This window comes from Nothobranchius furzeri, chromosome 6, assembly GCF_043380555.1.
Source record: "Nothobranchius furzeri strain GRZ-AD chromosome 6, NfurGRZ-RIMD1, whole genome shotgun sequence".
Taxonomy (NCBI): domain Eukaryota; kingdom Metazoa; phylum Chordata; class Actinopteri; order Cyprinodontiformes; family Nothobranchiidae; genus Nothobranchius; species Nothobranchius furzeri.
Genome location: NC_091746.1, coordinates 51,836,477 through 51,859,416, shown reverse-complemented (window position 1 = coordinate 51,859,416; position 22,940 = coordinate 51,836,477). Strand labels below are relative to the sequence as shown.

At 42.5% G+C, this 22,940-nt stretch overlaps 1 protein-coding gene across 1 annotated transcript in view; it reads right to left on the bottom strand.

Annotated features, from left to right (window-relative positions):
• Positions 1–4,841: 4,841 nt before the first annotated feature.
• The window catches only part of lrrc75bb (leucine rich repeat containing 75Bb), a 34,912-nt gene continuing 16,813 nt past the window's right edge, over positions 4,842–22,940 (bottom strand). The window contains exon 4 of the mRNA XM_054744298.2: positions 4,842–6,089. Within this exon, the coding sequence (XP_054600273.2) occupies positions 5,483–6,089 (607 nt within the window). The 3' untranslated portion in view covers positions 4,842–5,482. The remainder of the gene's footprint in view (positions 6,090–22,940) is intronic.

The following is a 22,940-nucleotide window of genomic DNA, read 5'->3' as shown; positions in this document are numbered from 1 at the left end:
CCGTGCTCAGGACGCAGATGTCTGGAGCGCGTCAACGATCAGAGCTTTGCATGCGCAAGCTGGTTAAGGTTAGGATGGGGGTGAGGGGAAGGTTAAATTGCAAGAGGTAAAAGGTCACAATTTGGTTAAATGTCCATTTTACGGCGGGTGTCAGTACCGATACTCTGGCACAGCGCGTTGCCTCCGCCTTGATCCAGACGCGCAGGGGCTCGTCACTTGCTGTCTTTTCCGAGGACTGCATCTTGTCATTATCACATGACAGCGACTAGTCGATGACAGGCATAAAAAGTCACTACAGAGCAGTGAAGTCGACTAGTCGACTAGTTTATACAACCCCTAGTAAGTAAGAACACTTACTGTGAGCGGATAGTTCGTAAGATGGATCGATTGATTGGAAACTCTGATCATGGATCTGAAGAAATGGTGACTGAGTGGTGAGCTGGGGAGGCGACTTCCATATAAAGTCGCGGTTAGTGACGTAGGTGTGACGTGGAGGGAATCCCCGTGAGGGGCATGCTGGGAGATGTGGTCCATGGTGGAGATCGGCTAGCTGGGAGAGGCTGGCTTGGGGACTTGGGTTCTGACAGGACCCCCCATCCAGGGACGGTTCCTGAAGTCCCAGGGCGGCCCCGGTGGTCCCAGAAGTCAGAGATAATGGTAGGGTCCAGGATGGAGCGGGCCGGTTCCCAGGAGCGTTCCTTGGGGCCGTAGTCCACCCAGACCACGAGGTATTGCCATCCCCGACCTCTGCAACGGGCGTCCAGGATGCGTTGGATGGTGTAGATGGGCTTACCGTCGAGGAAGCGGGCAGGCAGAGGTGACGGAGCCAGAGGCGGAAGCAGGGAGGAGTCCACATAGGGCTTGAGCCGGGAGGTGTGGAAGGTGGGATGAATGCGGAGACTCGCCGGCAACTGCAGCCGGTACGAGACTGGGTTGATGACCTTCTGTACGGTGTAAGGCCCGAAGAACTGGGGAGCGAGCTTCTTGGATCCGGCACGGAAGTGGAGGTCCGTGGTGGACACCCAGACCTTATCCCCAGGGACATAGGAGGGACCAGGACGGTGTCGGCGGAGATGTTGGTGAGCGTAACGGGCGTTAGCTCGGGTGATGGAAGCTCGTGCTTTGATCCAGGCATTCTTGCAGCACCTCACTAGGGATTGTGCGGCAGGTACAGCAACTTCGGGCTCCTGGTGGGTGAAGACCGGGGGCTGGTAGTCATAGCAGACCTCGAAAGGGGACATATGAGTGGTTGAGGAGGTGTGAAGATTGTGGGACAACTCTGCCCAGAGGAGGTATTTAGGCCATTGCGAGGGTTGGGCCGAGACAAAGCACTGGAGGTACCGACCCAGCTGTTGGTTAACCCGCTCCGTCCGACCATTGGTCTGCGGGTGATAGCCTGAGGATAGGCTGACCGATGCTCCCATTAGGTGGCAAAAGACTTTCCAGAATTGGGCCGTAAACTGGGGACCCCGGTCGGAGACCACATCGACAGGGAAGCCGTGGAGGCGCACCACGTTCTCCAGGAATTGTTCCGCCGTGCGTCGGGCCGAAGGGAGACCCGGAAGGGCGATGAAGTGGACAGCTTTAGAAAAACGGTCAGTGACCGTGAGGACCGTGTTGAGGTTGTTGACCGGGGGGAGTCCTGTGACGAAATCCAGACCCACGTGGGACCAAGGACGGCTGGGCACCGGAAGAGGTCTGAGGACACCAACAGGGGCCTGGCTGGGTGTCTTGGAGCGGGCGCAGATGTCACAGGAGCTAGTGTAGTCCTTAATATCCCTCGCCATGCATGGCCACCAGAGTGCTCGTTGGAGGAACTTCAGAGTTCGAGAGAACCCCGTGCGGCCAGACAGGCGTGACGAGTGGGCCCAGGAGAGCGCCTCGCTGCGACAGGATGTAGGGACATAGAGACAGCCCGCGGGGGTCTCTGGAGGTGCGGGGTCGTCCCGGAGGGCATTCTGGATAGCCTCCTCCAACGGCCACCTTAGGTGGGCCAGGAAACGGTGCTCTGGGAGAATTGGTGCAGGCTAGGACGTCTAGGCGCACACCGAGCGTTTCCGTTGGCGGAGCTTGAGGAGACGTGCTTCAGCCCCCACTTCACTACTGGGTGGAACGAAGGTCTTCCTGAGGGCAGCCACAAAAGCAGCATAGTCATTGCAGGCAGGGGATTTAGAATTATAGAGAGCAGCGGCCCACTTCTGAGTGTGTCCAGAAAGCAGGGAGGTGAGTTGCGCAACCCGAGAGCGGGCAGTGGGGAAGCGTCCTGGTTGGCACTCGAATTGCATGTCGAGGGAGGCGAGCAGACCATCTGGGCTCCCAACCTCTCCGTTCCACCTCTCCGGTAGGCTGAACTGTGGCTCCTCCTTAGGTGGAGTGAGGGCTTGCTGCTGAAGAGCATTGATGGATGTGGATAATTGAAAGGTGAGGTCGGTCAGAGTTCACCTTGGTGTTGAGCCGGTCGACCAAGATGTGAAGCTGAACAATCTCATTCTTCATTCGCTCAAACTCCGCTGGGTTAAGGGACTCAGTCATCCTGTCAGACTGGTCAGCTGTATTCGGGAGTTGAGCTTGTAGAGAGCGTGGTTTCACAGATGCGGAAGTGATAGTGTCGGTGAAACGCTGGCTCACAATTTAATCTAGGAATCCCCGAGCGTTCGAGCGTCAATAAAGTGACACGGAAATGCTGGGTTTTCCAGAAGTAAGTAAGAACACTTACTGTGAGCGGATAGTTCGTAAGATGGAACGGTTGATTGGAAACTCTGATCATGGATCTGAAGAAACGGTGACTGAGTGGTGAGCTGGGGAGGCGACTTCCGTATATAATCGCGGTTAGTGACGTAGGTGTGACGTGGAGGGAATCCCCGCGAGGGGCATGCTGGGAGATGTGGTCCATGGTGGAGATCGGCTAGCTGGGAGAGGCTGGCTTGGGGACTTGGGTTCTGACACTTTGCTGAAAATGTCAACATATATGGTTCCAGGTTGATTTACTGGCTTTTATCCAAATGGTTTATTGGAAAAGAAAAACAATTTTAAAAAACAGAGGCAGCACAGAACGCCACCTGAGTCCTGGTTGAAAACATGTCATAACAAAATCAGCTGCTGAAAACTTTCTTGTTGGGTAATTATTTAGAGAAATCTGTCAGCAGGGTTAAGAAAAAAAGAAGAAAAACAAAAAAACTTAGAAAAATATAAATTAGTCAAATGTTTACTAAAAATTATTGTCACACTTTACCTATTCTTATATTAGAAGGTTAAAGGGGACATTTTATGCAAAATTCTTCATTTGTGCTGTCGTGTGGACCACTACTACCTCTACAAACACTCCAGACCTGAAAATATCCATCCACCGCTTTTCTGTCAATGTTTGGTTTTAGAAATGACGTTCCTAGCACAAGCCGTTTCAAAAGGTTCCCATTTGTGATGTCACAACCAAGGAAATTTTGAACCACCTATCACGTGCATGAGAGAGCTGCTGGAAAAGCAGTCAGTGCGTTTACATGTGCACTGACCAACATCTAAGTCGATCCAGGCCGATCTTATTGCAATAAGCTGGGAGTCTTTATCATAGTTTACATCCACATTAGAAAGCCAGCTTCTCAAACAGAGTTTGTTCCACTCCAGTACAGTAGGTGGCGACATATCCCTTTTCATGATGACAATCTTCCAGTTAGCTTATAGCAACAGAACTGAAACGGGATATGCACAATGACTGAATGAATGCACAGCAACTACGCTGCAGTACAGCTTATTTGATGCGTACTGTCCTGTTTTATGGTGTTACGCATATTGCTTTGTGACGATGGTTTTCCACGGTCTTGTCACTTCCGGAATGTGAGCGTCCAAACTGTATAAACTCGGTTGACATGTTTACATGCAGAGTGTATTTGGATTGCTACTGCATTATCTGGGTACTTCAGCTCTGTTAGAATCAGTTTGCTTTCAGTCAGACTAACACGTTTACATGCACTTAAAAAAATCTTCGTGAGTCTTTTTAGGGCAATACTTTGGTTTTCTGATATACATGTTAACACACTGAGTGGCTCCACTCTGAGCCCCTCCTGGATATCAGAACTTCTCAGCTTATAGCAGCCTGGGGGGAGGAATGGGCGCGGCCAACACTTGCTCATTTTCTTAACTTAACAGAGCCCTAAAATGGCTAATTCTGGAAGGTACTGAAAAAATACAGAATAAAACTGTTCAAATCAATTTATGTGAGAGGGATTTAGTGCAAAGAACTTCATGAACATGTTTTATATCAAAGATAGATCTAATATGACTTATGAAAAAAGTCATAACATGTCCCGTTTAAATCTTAACATTAAACAAAACACAATTTCTTTTATAAAATTCCCCACAATGTTCATGCTCAAATTTGGCAGCCTAGAGTTTTCCCGTAACTTCAGACAAGACATGTTAAAGTATCCAACATTCTTTGCAGAAATGTCCATCCTCAACCAGTTTGCACCTGCGTGTAACCTTTTACATACATCTTCTCCAGAGATGCTCTACTTCCTCCACGTCTGAAATCTTCCTGGACGGCCTCAAAACTTTTCAAAAAGTTCATCTGGAAACCCATCTCTCTCTTCTTGGCAGCTTAGTTGGGATTGCTCTGCTCCTATCTTGATTCAACAGGCCTCCCAGCTCCTGTCTGAGGAGAACATTCCCACGTTCCAGCTTCACTGTGGGAGTGACTTTAATGAGGTGATGCTCAGTATTCCCCCACACATGGGTCAGAATTGTAGCCATAAAATAATTGTATCCATTAAATGATAGTATTTTTTGGAAATTTGAGAATTCTTTTGGGTAATAAATGCTCATTTATCATAGCCCCCCCCCCCCCCCCCCCCCCAAATAAAGCTAGGGGAAAAAAGCAACTTTATTCTTCTCTGACACTTTAATGCATTTTTCTCTGGTTTTCCTTGTCGGGTTTGTGTCTTACCATAATCCTTTTTCACAGGTCCAGAGACGAGGTTTGTACCTCATGGTCTGGTTTTCCTACGTTGAATACCATCAGCTGAAAGCTCTGGTTTGCTTTTGCTTTGTCTTGTTGGATAATTTAGAGAAAGCAATGTGAAACTTAATCCAATACACAAGAAGACTTGCTTCCTCCCTTCTCTAACAGATGTGGCCGACGTGCCCTTGTGTAAGGCACTTACTCCCCTGACTGCTCCACCAAACGGATACAGATAATGGGAAGATTCAAAGAAAAACCCAGAGCTTTAGAAACATGAAGCCCTGGAAAACGCAAAGCTCATTCAGATAAATCTCCATGAATAAATGAAGGTTAAATCAATCCGCAAATGTATTCTGTACAAGCACAGAGTTGTCTGCTGCATTCGGAGCATCCATTGGGACACACAATAGTTGGAGTTATTTTCAGAAATGTGTGGGTCAGCGTCAGCATCTCCTGCCACGCTGACAGATTGGGCCAGACTTGAGGATACAAAAGGCTGCCAGTCTAAAACGAAGCATCTCTGGGCGATCACCTCCCACAGAAGTGGAGCAGCACATTTTTTGACAAGTTTTCTTCTCTAAAACCCCAGGCATGAAGCTCTAGTCTGTCCTCCTCCTCCTCCCCTCTGTCGTCCTCCTCAGCCTCCCCTTCCACGTACAGACTGGGCTCCTCCACAGAGGTCTCCATGTTTGGGATGTAGCTACCATACGCCTGTGCCTCGCTGTACTCGTAGATGGTTGGAAGGCTGCTGCGTAGACCAAAGCGGCGCCGCAGGGCTACAAGTAGTGGCTGTGGGACGGTGAAGATGTCCACATTGTTGCCCATGTCGATCCACGCTAGTCTGGGGAACTTTCTGGGGTCCTTGGCGGCGTCCGTCAGGTCTTTTAGGATGGCGGATGTCAGGCGATTGCCGTTGACAGCCAGTGTGGTGAGTTTTGGCAGGCGGCTCAGGCAGGGCAGCAGCAGGCGTAGGCTCTCGTCCTGCAACTCGGTGAAGCTCAGGTCCACGGCTGACACCGGGTCGCTGCTGTTCTGAAGGTAGAATGCCACACGGTGGACGTCACGTCCAGACAACGGGATTCCTGACAGGTTGACCACATCTCCTGATAGCTGCTTCTTCAAGGTGGTCTTCAAACTGGTAAAAGACAAAAAAAGTATTTATATATTAGCTAATAAAAAAATGTATCTCAAGGGCACAAAGAAGCATTTCCTTTTTTTTCCAAACGGCATCAAAGGTGCTTTAATTCTTCAGCTTTGGCACTGTGTTCTCCACAGACAAGCAGTCTTTACTTCATGATACTGAGGTTATCGATTTCAAAGGCTCTGTAATGGGGTGCCACATTATCCACAAGTACAGGCGGAACTGTAAAGTATGCCAAATAAATAAATAAATAAATAAATAAATAAATAAATAAATAAATGAATGAATAAACAAACAAACAAACAAACAAACAAACAAACAAACAAATAAATAAATAACAGCTTCCACCAGGCGAAGAGAGTTAAACAATCTATAATGTGGGGAAGGGAATTTGCATTTAAATGTGTCTCAGTCTCAGCTGCACCAGGAACAAATTCTGTCTCCTGCGCTGAAAGTCGTCTGTGGAAAAGCAGCAGCTGTTTTCCGATGTGGGTGTCACCTTTAAGGCAGCTTTAAGTCTCATAAAAACGAAATCCCCTTCAAAGCTTAGGAATAAAGGTAAAATAAAATATTAGAGTTACTGTATATAAAACAGAGAGCAGAGAAAAGCTAGCATGCTTCTATAACAGACATGGTTTAGTGTGGCTGAGGTTCAGTTTCACCTCACAGGACCTTGAAACCAAACTTGTGAAATTAGGTCACTTGTGTCTGAAGCATCATGAGTGACTGGTTAATAAGCCACTTAGGCTAAGCTGAGTGAGTTCATTTATAAAGAAAAGAAAATCCAAGTTGGGATCTTAGCCAGCACTTAATAAAATGTTGGAAAAGTGAACATAAGTTCTAAAATTCATGATGTAGAAAGTTTAATAAGCAGCAGAAGCAGAAGGAGAAACCGAATCACTATTTGAACCTCTAACCCTTTAACAGCAAAGTTTAGTAACTAAGTTTATTCGTTTTTTTTCAACACTTTTCTAGTGGTCTCTAGTAAACAAATACCTTATGAGTCAATCTCTGTGGGGAAAAAAAGCTCTGGCGCTCACGGAACTAGAAGTACGCCACAGCAGAGGTGAGCTGCAGACAGCAGCTGGTACATCAGCATTTGGACAACTTACCTTTGATTGGCTAACAGCAACGTGACTCTTCCATGGATTCTGTTTGTTTTGCAACGTTGATGTTTTATCTCCACAAATAACACAAGCCTGGAGGAGTTCTGCTGTGTGGCAAAGTTACTAATGCTAATGGTTAGCTTCTACTAGCCAAGACGTTCTCTGCTCTCACCTAAGTGCTAAAACAACAACAGCCTTTCTTGTCGTGAGACAAGATGGGTGACTGCTAGTTGGACATTGTGAAGTGCTAATGCCACTGGCTTTTCTAACACAAGTATTTCCTGTCTATTTTCTATTGCTGGCTATTTTAGAACTGTAAATGGTGTGTGTGTATACACACACACACACACACACACACACACACACACACACACATATATATATATATATATATATATATATATATATATATATATATATATATATATGTATATATAGTAACTTCTGGGGTTCTTCAAGGTGCTTCACAACACTTACAGTCATTAGTGTGCAGTGCTAACAACAGGTGTCTGGTGAGACTTGTAGAATAGTGTCAGGGTTATCGTGTCCCTCACTGCCTTTGGTCCTGCAGATATGCTCAGTGTACCTGAAGACGCTTACATTTGCACATTGGAACCAGCAGAACCGTTTGGACTTGGAGAAGTCAGTTTATCAAATGAGGTCAAAATCTGGGAGAACTGTTTTGAATCAAGGAGGAAAAGATCACATTAAGGCCGAGGTTTCCCTCTTTTTTTCTCTTCTCCTCAGGCACGGTGAGGATGCATTTGTCTCGCTGCTCTGTCATAAATGAACGGTCTTTGCTCTTTGAAGCTGTCACCCTCTCTGCTTGGTTATGGGAAAGAAAAAGCTCTGTGATTCCTAAGATTATTGATTCCAGCAGTTGGCTCTAATTAATCTCTCCCTCCCTACACCACACTCCTGCTCGGAGCCTCTTCTTTTTTGCTCTATCTCTTTTTCTAAAGCCGTCTCATTGTTGCTTTCAGGCTGAAAGCATCCATTCTTCTATACTTCAGTTTTAAATGGCCCACTTCACAGGGGCTGAACATAAAAAGATCATTTGCCCACCCAGACCCAAAGGATTAAAATATCAAGACATTCATCTGTATTATTTCTACAGTTCTCAAAATGCATGGGAACTTTTTCTTTTTCCTTTTTGTTAGAATCGTACCACACAAAAGAAATACATCCCTTATCAAAAAAGTTTTTTCATACAGTGAAAAAGCAACATGTAAAAATGTATTGCTTAAAGGAACAATAACCTCATAGTTTTGCTGAGTCCATGCATCTTTACTAAATTAATGCCATCTGGGCACACATCATATTGGTTTTAGCACACAAATGCTTTTGTCTAGCTTCAGAAAAATCTGTAAAATTAAAAATTTTGTCACACTGAATCACCCCTGGAGGCCCCATGCAGCCGTGCCATTTCTGCCCTTTTACTCTGATGAAACTATAAGATCTGACTTATTTTTACAAACGACTTCCTGCCTCTGCTGCAGCCTTTCGCTCTCACCTGAGTCTGAGTAGAAAGAGCAACTCAAAGAGACAGACAGTGTAGCTGGAGCTGAGTGGGTGGTGCACAGGGAGCTATAATGTGTTTTTAATGAGACAGAGCATAGACAACTTCAGATTTCCTTCAAAAATCTCCTGCCCTTGAGCTCTGTGGACACAGTTCCACCCACAGGTTGCTCATCTGGCTGCAGGACAGGAGGAGCGGTAGCATTTCTGAAGCCAAAACACACGCTTTGCAGACCATTAACGCGAAACTGCACAAACAACCAAATGTCTCGCTCTACCAGAAGTGGCTGTCATGCTCTTGGCTAGTTGTGCATATCCTCTGTTGGACTAATTCACACACAAGCAGAGTCAAAGAAAAATAAAATGCATGAGATGCAAACAAGATCTCCTCCTTCAAGAGCCTTTTTGCAGCACATACACGCAAAAAGTCCACCTCCTGGTATCCTCAGGTGCAGCTGAACCGAGCCTCGTGTGTCAAACTTCACGCTGCCTGTCTAATTGCTTCTGATGCCTGACTTTCCTTTGGGATGTTGTTAACTTTTATGCACTGAACTAAGATCTGTGACGTAAACCTCCACGGTGAAACATCTGGGTTTGTGATGGAGAGTTAGAATTCAGGTGACGACATGTCGGACAACCTGTGATTGTGTCTTTAATTAAGCATCTCAGTGATGCCTTAGCTGCAGCTCGCTGCCACAGACTGATTCAATCTCTTACACCACATCAGATTACACATTTGCAGCCTGCCAGACATATTCTGCTACCAGAGACTATTTATTATCAATTTGCAACGGTGATCTCCATAACCATGGCTATTAGGAACGTCTGTTATTTGGCCCACATGTACATACAAGGTTATGTGCTTTGTGCTTTACATCCCCAGACAATAATAATGCTCCTTCGTTAAAGGGCATGGTCATTGATTTCTGCATTCACTCTCATTTTCCAGCCAGTGTTTGGTGCCACTCGGCATCAGGTTAATCTCCACTCTGTCTGGCCGTCTCTCTTCATGTTACAAAAGTTAAGTGCTCATAGTTGCTCTGCAGCCTCGCTGCTTCGCCATTCTGCTAATCGATTTCCGCTTGAAAGCAACCAAATGCATTCTGCGGCCTGAACATGACAGGGGTTTGGGAGACGAGTGTGTAAGAGATTAAAATAAAATAAGGCAGATCGGGTCTGAACATGCACATTCCTCTATGCTTGGATATTCTCACAAGACAAATTATAATCCCTCCATTTTCTGCAGGTGGAGTGAGCTAACGGCAAATGGCAGCAGAGACTTGTCTCCTGTCCTCACACATCGAGTACACGTTCCCCTTCATTTCCTCTCATAAATGAATAAAAACACAGGCAGCCGCGGTGGAAGAATTTCAGAAGTCTGTCTTTGCTAATGTAGCTAACCGTTTGTAAGTAAAGAGTGTTGATGCAAAGTTTTTAAGACAATTCCTGAACCACCACTGCTGATGAAGGAAGTCTCCATAATGTCTCAAACCTTCGCGCTCAATCTCCTCGTGAGTTGCTGAGCCCCATTCTTACTGAGCTGTAAACTCAAATATGTCTGAGCATTTTCTTCTCACCAGTGCTCACTCCCCTCAGTTTAGTTTCCAGGGTTCAAAAGTGGATGTGAGAAAACTTTTTGGGCATTTTCTCTACTTGGCGTGGCTCCACTTGACTCTGTTCTGAGTGATTTAGGTGTTTTTTTCATTAATGGAATAACCAGTGACTCAACCTCCTAGCAAATTAGTGACGACAGGTTCTTTGTGGAACAGCTCAGTACACTTGTAGGTCTTTTCCATTGGCACTACTCACAGCGTGAGTTAACACAACTCACCTCAGTGTAGTTGGTTTTCCCTGCCAGAAAGTGGGTTTCAAGGGCGGTGCGAGATCACTTGAGACAAAAATCGCATGAGGTGATCTGCATGCTACACAGAAACTTAGCACAACAGTGTCGGCGATCTTCAACACTCAGCTCATTCTTTGGCTTTTTGTCAGACTGTGAACCAGGAAATGGCTGCAGGCAGCGAGGCAACAAGCAGAAAGCCCTCAAACAACCAGCGACTCCATCCCCTAGCCAATCAGCGGCCAACAGTCGTGCTTGGAACCACAAGAATGCAGGGACAGAAAAGTTGAAGCAATTTCAAGAGATAGGTGAAGGAGACTTTTTCATGTTCAGCCTGAATGAAAAATGATTATAATCAGAAATAAGTGTTTACAGTTTTTTTCAGTGAACCACACCTTTAAATCTGCTGAGCCTGCTGAATGTCACGTAAAGCTACACTAAATAGTAAATTTAATCAATTAAAGCACCGTGGGCTTTTTAACTTATGTACATTATCCTTTGGAAGGATTGATTTCTAAAGCTTTGTTGTTAGCGTGATTTGGTAATGTCTTTCTTCTTTCCTCAGGTTTTTCATCCATTCATTTTCAAACTTATCCAGGGTCGGGTTACGGGGGCAGCAACCTAAGCCGAGAGGCTCAAACTTCACTCTCCCAGCCACTTGGGCCAGCTCCTCTGGGGGAATCCTAAGTTGTTCTCTGGCAAGGTGAGAGATATAGTCCCACCAACATGTCCTGGGTCTATCTTCAGGTCTCCTCCTTGTTGGACGTGCACAAAAAACCTCACCACGGAGACGTCCAAGAGGCATCCTAATTAGATGCCCGAGCCATTTCAACTGGCTCCTCTTGATGTGGAGGAGCAGCGGATCTACTTCAAGCCCCTCCCGCATGACCAAGTTTCTCACCCTCTCTCTATGGAGGAGCCCAGACACCCTGCGAAGAAAATTCATTTTGGCCGCTTGTATTTGTGATCTCGTTCTTTTGGTCGCTATCCAAAGCTCATGACCATAGGTGAGGGTAGGAACGTAGATCTACCGGTCAATCGAGAGCTTCACCTTTCGACTCAGCTCTCTCCTCACCAAGACAGACTGGTACAACGTAGCACAACGCAGACGCAGCGCCAGTGTCTGCCTAAGCCCTCATTATTTATTTTATAAAATACCTATTTTAACTAATTTTCTGTTTTGTTCTTTGAACCACAGGAATGTGCCGGTAACTCTATATAATTATTTATCTGATTAAAAATTCTAACAAATGAAATCACCTCTTACGATTTACCCACTGGTATGCTTATTTGACTCGCCTCTGTCATTGTGCCCCGGGGCAGCTGTGGCTACATTGTAGCTCATCACCATCAGTGTGTGAATGTGTGTGTGAATGGATGAATGATACACTGTAGTGTAAAGCACTTTGGAGTCCTTACTCTGAGAGGCGCTATACAAGTGTGGGTCATTATCACATGCTTATTTGAGCCATTTTTTATTACTACTTTTTGTTTCAAGTGATATATATATATATATATATATATATATATATATATATATATATATATATATATATATATATATATATATGTATGTATATATATATATATATATATATATATATATATATATATATATATATATATATATATATACTTCTGCAACAAGTAGCCAGTGGTTTTGCTCTAATCTAAGAAAACAGAAGACTCAGTCTCCCTAATTTGAATTTATTTTCTGCTGAGTTTGCAATGAAGGACTTGACTGATTCCAGCAAAATGAAATGAAAGCACTTAAGAAGGACTGGATGATGTGGATGCCTCACCACAGACCCGTGGGATGGGCAGATCAATGTCTGCTTCATCAACGCTTCGGCCCTGACTTGTTTATTTCGCGGATCGATGGGCGCTGTTTTGCCTCCAGCCATTTGTATAATACATAGGTGGGTGTCTGGCTCAGCCAAGGGAGTGCCCACGGAGGCCTACAGTACAGACTCAACTCTGAGAAGTAAGATAAAAGAAGTGGTGCTTGTGTTTCATCTGGTGAGTGCCAGCCACAGCGCTGAACATCTCAGCCGATTCGTTTATCTCACTTCTAGCTTCAGCCATGTCATTTTTGTGCCTCAGAGCAGAACCCTTTCTTGTTATTCTGGGCATGAAGTCAAATTTACCATTTCTTCAACTATTAAACTGTCAAGCTTGGTTCCGCTGAAAGTGTGGGAAACATTAAAACATAGATAGCATCCACCATTCAGTGTCCTACAGTTTCACAGGGATAATGACACATTATCTGGGAAGGAAAAAATAGCCTCAAAGCTCATTTAGATTTGGATTAAATTTCAGAGAAAACATTTAGCTGATTACGGTTGCCTCTGTTCCGTCAGTGCAGCAGCGTGGAGTACTTCAGATTCATGGTTCTGATCTTAATATGGAGAAAAGCTGGAAAACACACTTTCCTAATCAGAAAAAAGGGGAAAAAGATGAAAGAAAGGATCAAATTATTCTAGAACAATGGGGTCAAGTTCCCAAATTGCTCACTTAATTCACCAAAGTAATCTGTTGTGCAAGCTTAAAGGTGGAGTTTTAATTAGACAGAAAAGAAGAACAAAAAAGACTTCTGTCAAGTGCAACTCTCAATACCTTTTGACCAATAACTGCACAAAACAAGTCAAACACCACAAACAGACTCTTTTACTTTAGTGCCAATTATAAAGAAACCTTCAGCTATATTACGCATCATCGCTATTGCGTAGCTAATAAAATTTGATGCACACTCCTCCGTCAAGATCTAAATGCTTATAGGTGAAAAGCACGCATCAGAAAAACAGTCTGGATTACATAACTGCATATCACTAGGCTAGAGTGCCTGTTTCTGCTACGATATGTCAAAGCAGTTATGAAACCGGCATTAAAATGAGCAGTTCTCTAAACTCGAAGGGGGGTTTTGAGGATGGGGAGAGATCTGCATCAGCCCTGAAGGAACAAAACCTCTCAGATCAAAAACACCACTCTTCTTTTTTGTTGCAGCAGCACTGTGTATCAATGACTAGTTAAAAAAGGCTCAGTTCCTCAATATAAAAATAAAGGTAGCTATGAAAGCATTTATTTTCTAGTTTTCGGAAGACATTTCACCTCAATCCAGTTGTTTTTCTTTGAGAATTTAATGCATTTAATCACTCTGTTTTCGTTGTGATATGCTCTGAAGACACCAGATATTGAGTGCATCTTCCTTCCTCCCACACATCCTGCAGGATCCCAGTTTGTTATGCGGGAAGTCCTCAATTATTCATGGACAAAGATGGTGACATGATCTCGCCGTCTCAATTAAAAGTGGAGGTCAAACAGGAAGCAAAAGGAACGCATTGAGTGCAAACTTGTGTCCAGTAAATTTGTTCGTGTTAGAGCATAAAGATGACCTGAAACCTTAGCTGTGATCACCCACAGTAACATTATCATAAAAATATACAGTCAGCGGCTCATAAACACGACCCACCAGGGGATGTTAGCTAAGAAACTAACCTTAAAGGAACAATTTGGACCTGTTGAATTCGGGTTCTGCTGTTGACCGCTCATGGATCTACATCAGTTTGGAAATCAGAGCTCAGTTCAGACTGATGAGCAAACAGCTTTAGTGGAGGTTTGTTTGATGTAAAACTGATGTGGCTTTGTACATTTGTAGTGAGATATCCCACAAAAGGAAGATGTTTATCTGTGGTTTATTGTGGCTATTGTCCACCAACTAGTTATTCCCTTAGGCAGAAAAATACTGACCAACCCCCACCCTATGCCTTCTAAAAGACATTATGAGGCCAAATGGGCCGTTCCCGCTATCGCCATCTTGGCCATATCCTGCCCCTGCGTCTGCTCAATTGAGTTTTTTTAGCTGTTGCACCACTAATTCTGCACATCATCAATAGCAATTTGGCTTCTGGATTTGGGCCAGTTTTTTAAAAAGACGGTTATTCACCCTCTGAAGAAAACAGGGCTAGATGCTTCATTGCCAGCTAACTATAGGCCAATTTCAAAGCTCCTTTTTCTGAGTAAGTTGAATAATGTGTCCATAGTCAGCTAATGGACTTTTTTACAGAATCTTTCAGTCAGGTTTGAAATGTTATACAGCACTGAGACTTTAAATTACATTTTTTTGCAACTCATGGAGTAATCCAGTTTTTGCTGATCCTGTTGGATCTCACAGCAGCTTTTGATACCGAGGACGATGAAGTGCTGCTCCATCGTCCAGAGCTTTATGTGGGGATTTCTGGTCTGGCCTTGAGCTAGTTTAGATCATATCTCCATGACAGGTTAGTTTGTGTGAGGATAGGTGGCTTTTCTTCTGCCTTATCACATCATTATTGGGGGGTACCGCAGGGTTCAATACTGGGACCCCTGTTGTCATCCATTTATAATTCTGCCACTGGGTGACATCCTGCAGAAGTATGGAATAGGCTTCCATCTTTATGTTGATGACTGCCAATTATATCTACCTTTGGATGGCGCTGGATGTTGCCCGATCAGTAGATTCATGGATTGTTTGGCTGAGGTCAAAGCATAGATGGCAGAGAACTTCTCTAAATGAGAGTAAAACAGAAGCAGTGTTGTTTGGACCAAATGGTCGTTTTGATTCTTCCAAGGTGGACTGTGGTGAATTGAATTCCCACCCGAGTGCTTTGGCATTCAACCTTGGTGTGAAGGTATTTAAAAAAAATATATATATATATATATATATATATATATATATATATATATTTTACCAAAAATCCTGAGAAAAATAATCATAAATGAGTTTATTTGGTGGTAAAGCTACTGTTGCTCTGGGTCGACCCCGGAAATGCTGGAAGGATTGAAGGTTAAAGGGAACACCTTAGGATCCCACTGGTGGAGAGGATGTTTTTTTTTTTAATTAGCTTCTGTTTAGCCAGTCATGGTTGCTAGGTGACAGGATAGGCACAGAGGTGAGGGCGGGAATAAATCTGAAGGCACAGCTGCTCACTTCCTGTTTTCACAGTCGGTGATCAATTTTTGTGTTAATTTTTGAAACTATAATTTTAAGCAAATTAAATCCTTTTTTCATTCACACAAAGATTAGTTTATATCAACAAAGTTCAGTAAACAACTCCTGTGAACAACTGCCACTGGGTTTTTACCCTTCATCGTAGATGAACAGTTGTAAAAACCTGTGGCCTTGACTCAAAACAACAGATTTCACACAACTGTTTCTCATAGTTCTGAGCTGACCTTGGGAGGCTACATTTCATAGGTTAGTCATCGGTCAGACGTGCTGGGACAGAGCCAGTTCAGTCTCTTAACCACGCTTAGGGGGGATTAGGATTTAGAAACATACGTATTAAAAACATGACGAGTGAGTAAGGGCCACGACTAGAACAAGAATTTATGTCATTTTAATTTTACTGGACATGGCATGACAAATGCATCGGATTACAGCCACAAGAAATTTTTAGCAATTCTTTTGTTTTACTTTATCAATAAAAGCAAATATTCTATGGTCAAAACAAATCAGCTGTCCAGAGATCCGGTTAGAAGTTGCTTAATGTTTGGAGAGTCGAGACCTCAAACTACCTCCTGTGTTTGACAGTGAATAGGCTTTGTCCACATCTAAAGCCCACCTTTAATCTAAACCAATGGCGTGTTGTTTATGCCTAGTAATCAGTCACGATCAAGCACAATGTAAACTAAAATGGCTCCAAACTCTCATCTGTGGGAGAAAAAGGGCTTTAGCTTAAGCAGTGAGAGGTCTGGACCTGATATTGGGACAGATTATCAACACCCACTGTTAATGACACCTGTTCAGAACAGTTGTCACCGCCACCACTCCCCTCATGAACGTTTCACCAAACGATGCTAAAGAATCCATTTAATGTTACCTCAAATCCGTCAAACACAGAGCTGAAGTAGGCAGCTTCACCTGCAGGAATGTCTTTCAAAGCTCCGACGGTGTCTGTAACTGAAGCTCCAACATCACTTACTGCCTACCAATAAAGACAAGTAATGAAAAAGCATCCAGGGTTTGAGTCCAATATCTCCAAAATGTGCTGCAGAGGCAATTGTATTCTAATAACCTGTATGAGCTTCATTAATCTGAAACTCAATACCAATCACAACAACATAAAAACATCCTCTGGGGAGAGTGTACTTTTGTGAAACCTGGTTTATTCTGCTGCTGCAAAGGGAAATTAAATTGCCTTGAGCATGACACACTTGTACTGCACTCTCCGTGTTAGAGAAGCAAAGCAGGCCTCTGTAATAATGCCTGAATTATGATTTATGGGTTATCTCGTCAACATTTGAGACCAAGTGCTCGTGTTTTGGGAAAACAATTCGATTTGAGCCAAGGAGTGAAGAGCAGAAATACTTCACTATTTCACTTCGTGGAAAGATTAGAGCAACGGTTTCTCCATCTAAAATATGAAGATCAGAATCAGAATCAAGACTTATTCAAATTCAGGAAGAAGGAAAACAAGTGATTTCTGATTGAACTACAGAACTGCCTCGCATGCTTTAGAAACGAGAGAAAAAAACTACAAACGATGGGAGGAGGGGATTTAAAAGGTGGCATTAAGAAGCCAGAATGAAAAAAGAAAAGACAAAAAAGGAAATGGAGCAATCGGGTGAGAGGTTTGTAATGAAAAGTTTGTGCAAACTCTGGTGTTTTAATTCATTCAAAGAGAATTTTAGAGCCTCATGTTAAATTAGAAAAAAGAAATGGTGAGAAAACGGTGTTTCAATTTCTGTACAGTTCAAGTAATGCTGTTGCTGTTGCTGCTGGTGTGTGTGTGTGTGTGTGTGTGTGTGTGTGTGTGTGTGTGTGTGTGTGTGTGTGTGTGTGTGTGTGTGTGTGTGCGTGCGTGTTTGGCTGTGAGAGACACAGCTTGCTAATGAGCACACTGGGAGGCTCTGCCTTGTGTTGTTGAGTGTTATTTTGAAGCATTGCAAACAGACACGGGGTGGGAAGTTAACTCAAGCTGTCAAAAAATCTTTCAATCTGGGTTAATTGCTCAGGGAGAAAGCTTCATCTTTATGATTAAAGATGATCTTTTGTCTTTTAGAGAACATACCTTACACTTAATTAGAGTTAAGGCGGAGAATTACTGCAGTCTCCTCTGCTTTGGTTTCCATTTTATGTATTTTCTATCACGAATAATGACCCTGCACTAAAAGAGAAGGGGCTGTTGGGTCTGTCTGTCTTCCTCCCCTTTCACCCTCTGCTCTGGATGAACTTTAGCAAAGGGACCGTGCCAAAAAAGGTAAATATGTAGGAAGATGTGGAACATCCAACACAGCAGGTCTGCCCAGTTGTTTCTGTAAAGGGTTCAACATAAATGTATTCAAATAAAAAATAAAGACCACCACCACCACCACCACCACCAACAACAACAACAACAACAACAATAATAATAATAATAATAATAATAATAATAATTGTTATTATTATTATTATGTTATCCATCCATCCATCCACCCATCCATCTATCCATCATCCATCCATCCATCCATCCATCCGTAAAGGGTAAATGTTGTTGCTTTTAAGCTTAATATGTTCCCTTTACTTATGACCAATAAGATGTGATATTCTATTTAAATGTAGAATATCAACCTGCTTAGTCTTTGGATGTTTAATCAGAAGATTCTAGGATTCTTTGCTTTTCCAGGGATCAACACACACTTCATCTCAATCATCATGACAGAGTCAGGTTTATAAAAGATAAGAAATTTATTTTCTAAACAAATAAAACCATGACAAGTTAACCACAGCTACTGTGATGGATGATTCTAAGAGGATGGGATGTGATGTATGGTGATTTAATGATGTGTGTTTATCAGAACCTTGTATCTAGAAGAACTGAGCTCTGGGTATGAAAAGGAATTTGGTTCGCATTAAACTATGAAGTTGGTTCTTATCAAAGCAGCATCAGATGCAATCTGGCTGTGTTCTACGTACCCCTGAGGAGATTCCCTTTCAGATCTGAGATGTTGGGGGTGTCGGGTGACCCCAAGGTACCGAGGTTCGTAGAAAAGAACGCAGTATGACCAGGTCGGTCCTGAGTCGTCTCCGGGATCACAATAGATAGACGAAATCGTTTGCGTCTGGTCCCTAACCAGGACGTGCAATGTTAAGGGGTGTTAACAAGCAAACCTCAGAACATCACGCCTTCTTTCAGATACAGGATGTACTGATTTGTGGCCAAGAAAATATCTATGTGTCATAACGTTTAACTTAACTTTAATTTATCTCTAATGAACCTTGTGTCTGAGTGTAGATAATGATTCACTTGTCATATCAAACATTACTGACCATCATATATATAAATCTTTCAATGTAATAACAACATTCATTTCAAACTTCAGTAATTCAAGCACAGATTAATCATGATCTGCCCCTGCCCTTGATTAGTCCCTATTGGTTTCACCTGCCCCTTGTTAACCTGCCCATGTGTTCCTGATTTTCCCCAGTGTATTTACACCTCCCATCTCGTTATGTCCTTTGTCAGATCATTGTGGCTTGTTTGTCATCGTTATCTCGTGCTGTTCATTCCCGCTCTACCATTAAATCATTTTTTCTTTATCCATGCCTGCCTTTTTGCCTCCCGGCCAGCTCCACCACACATGGTCCGCCTCCAACTACTCCGCAACGTGACAGTAGGTGAAAACCGACCATTGCTGGACGTTACACATCCATCCATCCATCGAAACCAATTTTGTTGGCAGCAAAGGAGAAACTTTAATAAAACGAATAAAGGGAGGAAAGCTTTGACCTTTGATGGCCTAAATTCTGATAAAAGTTGGAACATTTTGGCTCAGAAAGCACTAATTGTCACTTATTAGTCCTTATTAGTGTCATGTTTCAGTATTTTATGTTTTCAAAACAGTTCAGTAGAAGAGAATAAATGTTTCAGTCACAGACAGTGTGTCATCAGCTTGTCTCCAAGAGAGTTGAAAAGGGACATGTCCCAGTAAGACACATTGGGAATGTGTCAGTCATCTGTAAAAATACTAAACTGCAGAGAAAGACCCTTAAAGTCATTTAAAGTCCTTGTTTCATTTTGTGCAAATGTCATACAGCTCCAGTCTTCTGATAAATCTACGTTCAGGAACCAAAGACCTTTGTTGGAGTTTCCTGTAATAATCCATTTATTTAAGCAACATTTAAAACCCTATTTTAGCCTATTTGAACTAATTTGAAAACGTTGTGGCCAATTATTTTATAAGCAACTAATTTGTCTTTTTCTTAACTCAACCCAAAATCTTCTTTAAGAATATTTTGAGGACTATACTATAAGAATGTGTTTTATGGCGTTAGAATAATTAATCTCTTGTGATAAAATTTCTTTTTTGATTGAAAACAATTTATAGGAAAATAAAACCATGAGGATCTAATTTCAGTATCAGAAAGTCCTGATGAACAAAGACATTTTCACTCATTTTCTTCAGAAGCTCATCCTCAGAGGTCTGACCTGATTCACTTCACTTTTCATTACTGAATAAGGGGCGTGGCTGAATTAGTCTCTGTTTGGTGTACATCTTTGAAGTGGATTGCCTGGTTATGTCAGCGGATCATGGCGCTGTCACAGAATTACACACCATGCTTATGTAACGATGACAGGCGGATAGAAGATTCATGGAGAGAATTTGTTTTGTTCAGCCTCCTTTGCTGAATATCAACTATTTTCCCCCAACTTCATTAATAACAAGTTCAGTGCGTTTTTTTCTTTTAGACAGCAAAATGAAAAAGAGTCAGGCATCTATACCTTGCAGCTAATTAATGACAGTCTCAAAAAGACAGATTCAGTTCTTTTTATGTAACAAACCTGAGAAACCGCAACCTCCAGAGCTGCAGTCAAGACCAATAGTTGTCTCACTAATTAGATATTGATCAGCTGAAGGAGTCCCAATTTTATTTGATTGTCAATCTTCTGTCTTTTTGCCATTTCATTTTCTGTGTCTTCTTTGCTTCAGGAAACAACCTCTGTGCTACAAATAGAAGATTTGGATCAGGCAAGAAGGGCAGCAATTCTTCCCATTTGCTAAAACAAATGACCCATTACTGAATTTATATCCAGGAAGCTATGCAGCTTGGCCATTTTGCTGTGTTGATCTGGTCCCGTGGGAACAGGACCATGTTGTGATTTTCTGCTGTAGAGATTACTAGAGAAGCTGATTTTTACTTGTTATTTTTTAAATATGATAGCTCACTCTGAATTTAGCATGGAGACTGAATGTGAAAATAGTCTTGGAGCCCTATTCTCTGCATTAGTCGTTGAAAGAAAATAGATGAGGAAATGCTCTGATTAGAAAAGCCAGTCAGATCAGCGTCACAACTGAAAATTTGCATCCATGGACTTGGTCCATAAATGCTAATGCATTCATGATGGGGAGGCTGTTGCTGATTTAGCATCCAGGAGAGAAGAGAGCGCATCTCAGCTAGTAAAAGCTAACCATTAGCATTAGCAACTCCACAACATAGCAGAACACCTTCAAGATTGTGTGATTTGTGACAAAATATCAACTTTTTTTAGGTATTAATGTTGCAAAGCAAACAGAGTCAGTGGGAGAGCTGCGTTGCTGTTAGCCAATCATAGGCAAGATGTCTAAATATCAGGAAATAACGCTCTAAATCTTGCTGTCTTCCACTCCATTTTGATCTGGCTAACTTTTACTTCTTGTAACAACAGCGCCAGAGCTTTTTGTCCCACAAAGATTGACTTACAAGGCTTTCATTTATACTAAAGACCACTGCAAAGGAGTTCATGGTGGACCACAACCATAAAGATATGAGCCTGCTGCATGCCCCCAGAGCAGAGACAAGCCAGAGGGAGAAACGGTAGACAAAGGAGAGAGATTTAGCTGTAGTATCAGGACGTTCTGTGGAGAGAGCAGGTGTCTTGGTGAGTGAATATTGCTAGTTAGCCAGCTAGCTTAAGCTCATGTAGAGATTATTGTCATGCACCATACAATAAAAATATTATTGGTCAGTTGATATAATATTGAATCTTGACAATAATAAACTATAATGATGGGACCTCCCTGACCTGGTTCTGACACTGATCTGGGCTCTTGGAGCCTGCAAGTATTTTTCAAAACTCTGCCACGGGTCTCTGGAGGATGAGAGACATGTTGAACTCCTGTGTTTTCAGCTGCACAAAACGCACCAGGAACGGAAGAGGGTTCCATTCATTCTCTTATTTGTAAACCTGTGAACTTGATGTCCGGAACCACAGGAGTTTGTACATCCTCCACTGACACATTAGTTTAGAATTTTTAAGACAAATTAATGCAATGCGAATCTAGTGAACATACGCTGACTCGATAACACAGAACTACCTATTCGACACACTGAGCTTCAGGCAGGACTAGCTTATAACTCCTTCTTGTTACGTCAGAAGTTAAGACACAGTATAAGCAAAAAGCTTTGCTGAAAAAGGCCCACTTTATACTTGAAATAAGGTGCAGTTATGTATTATAAAATAAAATACCTACAATAAGCGTTTCAAATAGTATTTTTAGACAGACAAAATTTAGAAACAAATCATAATCAATAAACATGAAAAGGACTATTAATAAGATGAATATGGCTTACATTATTTTATCACTCGTAAACTTTGGCTTTACTGTGATCTGGGCTCAAATTCTGGAAGCCATCATCCAGTCTCAAAGCTTAACCAAACTCTGACTCAAACACACCTGTGGTCAGCGTTACTCGCAGCTTTGAAACATTTATTCTGACTCTTGCAGTTTTTCATTATTCAAATGGTGGATTTTCATGTGGAACTAGATATATTAAACCAGACTAAACTAGCTAACGGGCCCAAATCCCCACTAGCTTAGTGCTGGCTTCTGCACAGATTTTTCCCCCATGATCGTAAGACGATTGCAAAAAAAAAATAAAAATAAAAAAAATAAAAGAGAAAAAAAAGGTAGCTCTAATAGAAAACATGCAAAATTTTGAAATTTTCATCTAAATGTTATAGTTTTGCTGCTTATTATGGAAGTTGAATTTAAAGATGACACCAATTGTCACACTGGCCACACCCATGAATGGGCTCAATAAGTTTCACTTTTCACCAGTGGACAAAGGTGGAGAGGTGGAACTGATTTAACAATACGTTTATGCAGAGGTTTCCCCTTATTTCAACCATGTGACCTTCATATATACTAAGTATTAATTCTCAAACATCACCTGTAAAATTACCTCTCACAAACATTTATGTTTTCTTCTGAATAATGAGCAACAAGCAACTGAAGTGGTTTAGTTTAGTGAAAAAAGATCAACTAAATTTACTTCATTTTTAGCAGCAACAGAGGAATGTGCCCAGATTCATCTCACAAGAATGAATTTACTTTGCCAGCATGTGTGTATATTCTGGGAAATGACAGCATCACACACACACA